The 10,286-nt window shown below is 44.1% G+C and overlaps 1 protein-coding gene across 1 annotated transcript; it reads right to left on the bottom strand.

Moving 5' to 3' along the window:
* Positions 1 to 6,136: 6,136 nt before the first annotated feature.
* On the bottom strand, positions 6,137 to 6,863 carry EAF01_007856 (uncharacterized protein; the record flags this gene model as incomplete). The annotated part of the gene is made up of 2 exons (XM_038916112.1): positions 6,137 to 6,282; positions 6,401 to 6,863. 2 exons carry the CDS (start codon positions 6,861 to 6,863, stop codon positions 6,137 to 6,139), a joined length of 609 nt encoding a protein of 202 aa, XP_038768583.1.
* Positions 6,864 to 10,286: the final 3,423 nt, after the last annotated feature.

The following is a 10,286-nucleotide window of genomic DNA, read 5'->3' as shown; positions in this document are numbered from 1 at the left end:
TTTCATCTACACTCAAGGAAACCCAAAAGCATCAGCCACGATTCCCGAAATCTGGCATCCGCTGAATCCACTGTGTTCAATTCACACCCTCCTCCAATATTCGAGCAAAACCCACGAAATTTCTCCGGAAGCTAATACAGGTATTTGCTCTGCGAATTCCCCACTATCTGATAAGCAATACACGCCGGTGGCGATCCACTCCAGCTTCTTTTTCTCACGGTGCCCCGCCGAGTCTTACCGTTATTGATGTGACAAGAAAGATGGCCTAGGTACCTATCTTTCCCACTGTCCTCTAGCATTCTTTCAGGGTAGGTAGTTGAGATTGCGAAAATTCTGAGAAGAATCTTCAGAGGAGAGGGAAAAAAAAGAAAACACGCGAACCCCAATCCATCTCCAGTTTCGCGGTCAAGCCACGCAAGAGAGATTCATGTTTCATAATTCCCTACGCGGACTGACTCGTAACGAGTCATTGAGTCGGAAAGGGAGGGAGAGCTCGGTATTACCCCGTGTTTATCACATTTAAGATGGGAGGGTCTCAGACTTTCTCCTGTGAGTGTTTATGACGATAAGACTATCATGAGACAAAAGGTCATGATGGAAGAAGGGAAGAGAGGAGGAGGAGAAGGAGAAGGTTTTGTGTGAAAGAAAAGATTAAAATAAAGTTCACAAGCCATCCGCCAATATGTCAACTTCCACGCCGCCTCCCCAATATACCAAACCTACCTGCTTACCCGTCGTACCTGCACAAGGGATGATTCCCAGGTTCAACTTGATATACCGTCTCCATACATTCCTTCATCTTCATCATCTTCATCATCATTCCCCAATTCCCAATTTTTTTCTTCCCTCCCCCCTTCCCCAAAAGTCTTTCACAACAGGCCCTTCTTCGGTGTCCTGTCGGCCAATAACCAGCAATAAGTCAAATCTCCAACCCAAATTTAAATTTGCATTGCGAGAGAAACGTCAGGAATAGTGGATAGCAAAAGTGGGCTTTCTCCAGAATCGACTCTAAACGCCCCGAGACAAAAAATGGGAAATGTCGTGACGGCGTCCTACGAGCTACGTAGGGACAAGGGATCAAGACCCCACGCTTAAAGGCATGATCTCGGGGAAATAGATCGAATCCACTTTACTTTGTCATATTCTTTCTTCATCTCATCGGGTTTAGGAAACTTGGGAAAAGTGCGCTCTGAAGGGACAGGGACGGACGGAAGCTATGAGTTTTGTGAGGGATATCATGTTAGAACTAGGCGTGGGAATAGCTTCATGTTTTCTCTGGCTCTTGCGAGCGTCATACCGGTATCTGGGCAACGCAAGATCTGCAGGTATTTGAGCTTTCAAACAAGGATGGATACTGGATACCGGGAGTTTGGGCGGATAGAACCGGCACGAGCGGATTTAACTTAGTGTGGAGTAAAGGGTGGACTGAATGGTGGGCTGAATGGTGGGGTCTCCATGTCCAACCGCCGAAGTTTTGAGCGAAGGAATTACCTAAAGTAGATGTTCGGTTTCGGACAAAGTAAGGGATCCTTGCTGTTTTCTTCAAGAGAACTTGGAGAAGACAGATTGCACAAGTTGGTAACTTGGTATGTAACGATAAATGACATTCGTGATAATGAGGCTAGTGATATTTGATATGAAGAGAGGAATGGAGTTTGACTATTGTGATCTGCCGTAGTCTTACCCCTAGTCTATTGGATTTCTATTTTGGTCTTTGTGCGGGTGAGGATCCTCGTCGCCAAGATCGCTTTCGACTGTTCGACCTTCTAAAGGGCTTCTGGAAGAAAGATGACGAGCTCGGCTAATCTGCTCTCGTATACTCAATGTAATTGGTGGACTTTCAGTTTCGCCGACGTGACGGAAGCTGGAGAGTTAAACCTGGGGCACAGTTTGGAGAGCGTGAGAACATGTTGGGGGTTGGGGGTTGGGGGTTAGAGACTGAGAGGGCGGGTGTGGTTGAAATTTGGTATGGTGTTATCTCTAACAACTTTCCTCTCTTATCTTTCTCACATTTGCTATCTACTCGATATCGAGATGGCTTTATCTTTTCCTTGTTTTGGGGGTGGGCTTGATGACCATGACCCAATGTGGGAAGAGACATACGAAAATGTTATGAGCCAGAACCTGGGTCATTCGGAAACTGACTCGTATTCGAATGTCGACCCCGGCATCTCCAGATTATTAACATCATTACCTTTGTGCTACCTGTACAGTACTCCTGGTCTGGTCTTCATAAAATCGGCGAGTCGGGATCAGCGAAACCGTTATTCAACACGACGTCTACTTTCGGGGAGGTGAGAATATACGATATGGTATACCAAAATGAGGCGCAGTCGACCGTGTACACACCTAAGCATAATATGGTCAGCGCTCTACGAACCTATCATTCTCGATCCAGTATGGGGGTTTCTAACAATGTTGCAGCTGATGCTGATACGATTGTCTCACACCAGGGTATTTTCAGTAGTTGGTGACGCCTTCACGAAAACACAAGATTGGTTTTATACGTGGGGGTTGTACGGAGGATGGGAGCTGAGGTTTGAGAACTGGGGTAATGAGGATCCTTGTTGTGGGGTCTGTAAACGCGTCTTTTTACTTCCGTTCCCGTCCAGTGACTGAACTGTACTTATCTTTTCCCTTTCATAAATGGTTACTATGGAAAGATAGGCTTCGAACAACTCATCATCGAAACATAACCCTGATGTGAGAGATGCCATAAGATGATTCTCCATACTCATACTTGTGAAACACACATCCCCTCCACGAATAATAAGAGTCCATTGGGGGTCTCGATATTGTTTCCAGTAGATTTGAGCGCTTGGTATTGCATCAAATGCACTGAAGATCAATGCAACGGGGAACTGTGATTGCTTCGCCGGAGCACATGGGGTTGTGAATCGTCATGTTTCTCTCATGCCAATTTTACGATAAATAATATCAGAAACCCTAATTTCAAAGGGGTTCATTCGGCTGTTCGGATACACAGCGGCGGAGTGATACTATTCGAGCGTGTAAAGGGGGATGAATGATGGAACGGCCGACCGGTCTTCCATCTCATTGAGCCTCTAAGGATAATATAAATGCATTTGGCATTCACAAAGGAACCTTACTGGATGCTGCTTCTCTCATGGGATTTTCATCCTAGTCAACGATTATTGTATTGATTAGGGATTTATTGGATTTCAAGTGAATGCGAGATACACAAATTGCACGATGCTGGTCTCAAATGGCGCTTTGAAGGAATCCTAGCCGGAAAAAGGAAGAAGCACAACTTTGATGAATGCGGGGCCGATCATACCCCAGGACCAATTTGTGGAGGGATGAACGAACACCCGCAGTGTTGGATAAATCCAAAAGGGTAATTCGTGCTCAGGCACGACCCCCCTAATCAGGCCTTGTACCGTATTTTGGGCCATCATGGTGAAGATGGAAGGGGATAGATCACAGGAGAGATGGAAGTGGGAAGGCAGTTTGAGATATCACCGTGCGTGGTGATACGGAGGCCATGTTCCGAAAGTCAGATGTGCTATTGATCATCAAGACAAGACGCATGTTCACATTGGGATGGGAAATCAGGATTTACGGTATATTCTTTGAAAGATGATGACATGGTTATGACTATGTGACTATGACTAGATCTAGATGCAAAAAAGCCTGGCAGATCAATGCATGAAAGTTGTGCTCAAATTTATCGACTGCACCACAAAATACATGCAATACTTCGAATAGTTCAATCTATTGGATCAATAGATATCTAGTCTAGACATCCAGCCTCATCTAAAAGTAATCATCGTCTAGGGGTTTCGGTTCACGCACCTTTCCACTAAATCCGATTCTCAACAACTTTTCTCAATTGCCGCAACTAATTCCGATTCCATGAACTTCCTCTGGTCTATCTTCCTCAAACACGTGCGTGCATTTGCACATCTAATTTCAATTTTCATCTAGAGACATCTAAAGACACGTGACATTCCAAAATCATCCCACCAGCGCATAGCATAGCATAGCATACGATACGATACGATACCATGTATTTGCTGGACGGCTTTATTGTGGATCTTGATCCTCAAATATCTCCATACTTTCACATTAACAGAGTGGATTCCGAAATCTCCCGGTCCTTTTATCCTCGTACACTTGAAGCACCTTGAGCACTTTTACGCCAAACATCACTCGTCTGTCGTATCTTTCGTTGGCTGTCACAGGAATGTATCCAGTTCGGCCTTTTTTTTTCATCGTGGGGCACCTGTATTGGATTTCATGGGGAAAAGCGACACGGTGATTGTTACGTCCGTAGACATTGTGAAATTAGATGAGACGGATGAGTTGGTATGCTGATAATTTCTCCGTCGCTACTGTGCGAATGGGATGATGTCCGCGGCGGATACTCTTCACGCTGATGAGAAGAAGCCAGTTCGCACATCCGTAGAATTATGCGCCCCATTCGCAGACGTGCAAAATCGAATTGAAGGGCTACATACCGCTTTCAGCTCCGAGCGGCGAGAAAAATGATGCTATCGTGAGCATGAGCGTGTCTATTTTGTCCGAAAACCGCAAATTAAATACCCCATACCTTTTCAGGGCGCGCGATAAGCTTTCTGTTAGTGGTGTGCTAGGCCTTAACATCGATGCATGTTGCTGCGCTGCATTCACATACATCTGTCTGGGATATTGGTGGCTATGGGATGTTGGATCAGACATGTGAAAAAGTCGATGGATTTTTATTTTTTTATTCTTGTGCAAATTTTCCGTCCACTATCTATCTTGGGTAGGAGGTAAGAAAACTGATGATTATACCCCATTTTGCTAATGATACTTTCTTATATTGAATTTATTGGGGACCCCAGACCCAAGAGGCACTACTACCTTTGTTCAGAAAGTAACAATGCAAATCTCCATGACCAGCCAACTCTAACTGTCAGCTTGGAGATACCAAAGTATCGGGAAAAGCTAGGGGATTCGGAAAAGTTTTCTTCCTCCTCCAGATCAAAAAGAGTGACGACTCCTCGATATCACAGCCAGATGTATAATTTCTGGCAATCGACATCGGTTAGATGTCATCTTTCATATCTTGAAAACTCTATTTTATGTTTTATGTTTTGTAGGTTTCAGTATCCCAGTTAGTCAATATTACATCACTTTCCCCGGAATCTTGCATACGCTCACTCTCGTTTTAACTTTTTGTTCTTATCAACGCCAATTCAATGTCAAGAAACGTGCTCTAGACATTGGAGGTGGCAAGATCTGGGCACTTCTTCTACGTTCTCGAAGTTCTATTTTATGTTCCAATCGTTACGCTATCACGGCGCGGCGTTTCCAACTACATGAGTATTGCCGTGAGACTTTGGCTAGTTCGTGTCTCGCAGAGCTAGATGCTAGTCTAGGTCTATCTCCTAAGAACTTTCGAACAATGAATATGGTTACAAGCCTGGTGTCTAGATATGGCTTTGCAAATACGATGGCACATACCGTTTCCCAAGTCCATTTACGGAGTATTATAGCAATGCAGATACGTTTCCCTTATCTCTTCCCTCTACGCTCCTACCCCTCCATCACCTATCCTGTCCATATTAAATTAGCCATTGCAATCTCTTTCCTCTCGTATGATCAATCCATCCCCAAATAGTCAGAGTCCCAGATACAACACCGCTTACCCACAAACAGAATTCATAAATCTCGAACCCAGCATAAAACACCAACGCACATCAAGTGGGAACCAACTCATAACCCAATACCCCTCCAAGATTTTCCAAAATTCCAACAATTATTACCTAGAGACTAGTGTTGCCAAATCCCCACAATCTGACCGAGATCCCGCTTGACCTATCCGTTACTATTATCAACTCTCCACCTTTTAGGGTAAAAAGGTCCTTTTAGGACTTAAGTAAGACTCGCGAAGCCCCAAGTCCTACACAATCTTGTATTTAGCGGAGGGAGGACATCCACTTAAGAAGGGGCGTGGTGATAATTTCCAGATTATATAACCCAATATCCCAGGGGACGGACGAGCGTTGAGAAGAAGAAAAAAAAACAAAGGCCGATTAGGTTAACAGAAAGCGCGGAGGAATCTGAGAAATCAAGCTGTTAGACGAGGGGAAAACACGCCACATAGACCTTTATCATTCATCACGTCAAATCACGCATTTCCCACTCTCTCACCCGGACATACTATATCCATTTCCATCCCGTAAAACATTACACCGTAACCGCTCATCCGTCTTAGTCGCCCAGCCTTCGAAATGACCTTTTCTTTCCATCTTTTCGAAGATCCAATCCGTATTACTATATAATTTTACCTGGAAAGAAAACAAGAAGAGAAAATTAAAACATTATAAAACCTCGTAAAACAACACTAATGTCAGGGCCACCGAAACAACCCTTCCCCCCTGTTCCAACTCACCCGGCACTTGATTTATGCTTGAAATGCTTGGAATTATACTGAGAGTGGCAGTGATTTGGGTGGTCGGATGTTCCTGTTCGATATTTGGTCGGCTGTTGGAACGAGCCGCGAAACCTGGGTATCTACATATGGGTGGATGGGGATTTAGGTTATGCCATTGAATAGCCGAAGCTATACCGGTAGCGCCTGAGGAATCATGGGGGAGAGGAGTCTTTGGGCTTGCGCGGTCACTCGGTCTAGAGGTGTCTTGAGAGGGATTGTGGAGAGGAGAGGGTGAGTGGTGGGAAGCGAGGAGAGGAGGACGTGGAGAGGATGGAATGTAGATGTTGGTTGGCGACCCAAACGCAACTGCGAGTGCGAGTACGGATGAATGGGGTATGAACTTCCACGATCCCGAAGTCTTCCCGTCATTTTCGTACAGTGCGGTGGGAGAAATAACTTGGACATGCTGGTTGATGGTCATATACTCGGATCTTCTCTTGCCGTGAAGAAGATCGTCTCTCACGTGAGTAGAACGGATGATCTTTCAGTAAGTTTACATGCTGCATCCAACAAACTATTGGCATTTTTCAGCCCTTTCAGCTTTCTTTCCTTTTTCCCAGTTTGCAAAGAGTGAAGGCGTCGCGTGAGTGATCCAACCGAAGTCGGATAATCACTGTAAATCGCGTCCTGGAATATGTGAGGCAAGAGCGCTTCGAGTGCCCGTATGGTTGGCTGTCGTGAATTCTCAACCGTCCAAGAATTATTCAAAATGTTGTGAGAACATGGAGCTGTAAAGGATTTTCTTCTCGAGTGTGTTGTTCATTTGGTCATGCGACCACGGTATCACTGATAATCCAGTGAATGATGGCGATTCGCAGGTGGATTGCGTGGTAGAGTTGTCGGATTTCGAAATACTGCATACTGGTTATGGGGTACCCCGGAAACTTTTACCGTATTGCGGGGCATGATCATCAGCTAGACAGGGCTTGATGGTCTTTACGGTGAGTCAGTGATGTGCGGTTGCCTTTTGCAAGGAAAATCTCTTCGTGCGTTGGGTCGATGATCATCCGGCTGCAGAATATCACTGGTGGTGTTATCAAGTTGTGCCGAGAAAGGTAATGAGTTGTGAATGAAGTATCTTGGCATTTAAATGGTGCCAATGATCATTGGGGGGGATAAAGGAGCATGTTGGCGATAATCTCTAAGTTGTCATTTTGTGTTTGTCGTTGTTGGTATTGATCTGCTACGCTTATAGAATTGGTTGCACTAGCACGATATTTGTTGTTGAGGTGTCAGGATTTCCTATTTTGGAAGAACGCAAGAATTCCAGTTGGCTGTCGTCTAATTTACATTGGAAGATACCAATAGGGTGACGAATAGAACAGAACAGTATGTTTGAAAAGACGTTTCTCATTCTCAGTGTATATTTTGTTGAATGAGAAGCTACATCTCAACCATAAATCAAGGGTACAAGTTGATGTTCACATGGATTGGTGCACTCACCCGGGATCCCTGAGTTCACGGATATTACAGGTCCACCAATCTACATATCTAGAAGCAAAACTACCATACGAAAACACCTTGAAAGTTGTAGTCGATTGCAACATACGATTTCTAGAATAGTGGTCCAACGTATAAAGTTTAGAATGACATCATTTTCTCAGGGAGAAAGTAGGATAGATGTTTCTTCGGCTAAATGTTGATCTGGATGACGAAGGGGGTGGGTAATCGTTATATCAACAATTTTACCATATATTGGGGAACTTTAGTCAACGATACAGTGGTGCTTCTCAGTCTTCTAAAATCCATGTATGAGAGCTTTGTCGACGTCATTGTATTCCAGCTTGAACTTGTTTCTTTGACACTTTTTTTGAGGAGTACATTGATTTCCCCCTCTTTTCACTGTCTTGATAATTCGAAGCTTAATATTGAATGCAAGCTTCATTGTAGATGTCAATCTTGATATCTCATTTGGTGAGAGTAGCTTCATCCAATGTTGACACGACGGGGTGAGGTTTAACGACAGTACAGTGTTGAAGGAATAAGACATGCCTTTATTGAATTGACTCTTGTAGCTTCCTGAAACCAGGCTAAAACGTGAGTATAATCTCTGCAACAATCATTTCATAGTCAACGTTCCAGGCAAGAATCTGTTCTGCATGTTTACCACACTCTCGAGTTCTTGGTGCAAGAAACTTGGCTTTCTTCAAATCCTTGAATTTTCTAAAAGCTCAGTCAGCATCTATATCGCGGGTCTAGGATCCTAAAATACTATGAAGCGCGTCGCCATGAGTGTAATTTCCTTGCAGAATGAGTTGAATAGATCTTCGAGAAATCTGCTCTCTTTCTTCCGTTAAGCGCTTGTGAACTCTTCGTGTGTGCGCAACTAATTCAACATCATCGGGCTTCATCTTTTTCTTTCCGGAAAGCAACTCCGTCCCGCCTTGTCCTTAAGTTCATCGATTGTTCTCGTACGAATTCGTTAATTCTTGCTCCGTACATTGTGGGATTCCTCTGATTCGACGCTTTCTTTCCAAGCCTTGTTCTTAGTCCTCATTTCAGCGACTGAGATCTTGATTGCCTCCCCAAAAGAGCTCTACCATTCTGCTTTGAGATCTCAATAGCGTATTTCAAACCAGCCCAGAGTCGGATCGTCCTGCGTCTCGGATGGTTGAAGAAATCACCAGTGTAGGCGCCCAAACCGGAGTATGGGGAACTATAGCCTATCATGGAAAGACAAATCTCACTACATCAAGAGGTGATTTCCCCCTAGACACTGAAATCCGATCTACTCTTCAATTTGCTTGATTTAACCTCATGGTCACTTTCTCCAATTCCCTTACCGCTGTGAATATGCTGTCCGAGACGGAGAATTATTCTGCATAAATCTGTTGATCTGGAAGCATTTCCAGACATCCGCCGGTTTCATTCTCAACGCATGTGATTGAAACCGTTCGTCCCTCAAAGTGGTCGTATGGAAGGATGTTTCCCAATGGCCTCGATACCCAAATTCCGGACCTATATGTATCAAAGAGCAAACCCAATTGATCGGCTGCATCTGTAGCTCCAAGCCTACGTAGTTCTATCGACTCAGTCTCTGAAGCAAGCCAATATCAGTCCGGCGTTCATGGAATTTCAACTCATAAATAGTTTTATAAAGCTCGAATGTAATATCTGGTGTCCGTAGTTTAGTCATAGGTTTTGAAGGTAGAGTTAATAGTGTATCCTCAATTGTCTGGACATGAATAGGAGCTGCAAATGCGGCCATTACGAATGAAAAAACCCAAAGGGCGAAAAGAAGTCTCATTTTGGTCTTGCGTTCGGCTGCCAGAACTAGTGTAGGATTGTAGGGTTGTTTTCCCACTCGAACTACCTACCTAGAAGTTTGCCTTTAGTTCTTCTTAGATCGAGCAAATAATCTGGAAGTTATGTAATATCCTGTTTTCATTACTGGTACTGAGGAACCGTTGGAGGTCTTCGACTTGAGTGTTCACCCATTCATCTCTATGCTTGTGATTTCCAATGAAATAAAAATAAAGATGCATTTGAATTATTCTATAGACGCCAAACAGCTGATGTTACATTGCTCTAATACCCAAGAAACAATTGAGAACGGTATTAATAACAAACGCTAGACTCAAATTAACGAGACTTATAATCTAGTTTTTCTTTCTGCTGCGCTCACTCCCATATCCTACCGGGAGCACTTGGAAGCTATATTACCTTCTTCAAGGTAGTCTCTGCCATGAGTTATATGGTCTCAGGTGCTTTGCTATCTGGAACGACCGATTTGTGCGAAACCTCATGGTTTCTTCAAGATTGGCATGGTGCATGTCTTTAAGCGGCACGGCCTCCACCGACAGGGCTTCACAAACTGCATTTACCTAGCCGCTAATACTTTGCC

The sequence above is a fragment of the Botrytis porri genome (assembly GCF_014898465.1).
Source record: "Botrytis porri strain MUCL 3234 chromosome Unknown BPOR_010, whole genome shotgun sequence".
NCBI lineage: Eukaryota > Fungi > Ascomycota > Leotiomycetes > Helotiales > Sclerotiniaceae > Botrytis > Botrytis porri.
Note: the sequence above shows the minus strand (reverse complement) of the source record. Positions and strands in the feature narration are given on the sequence as shown.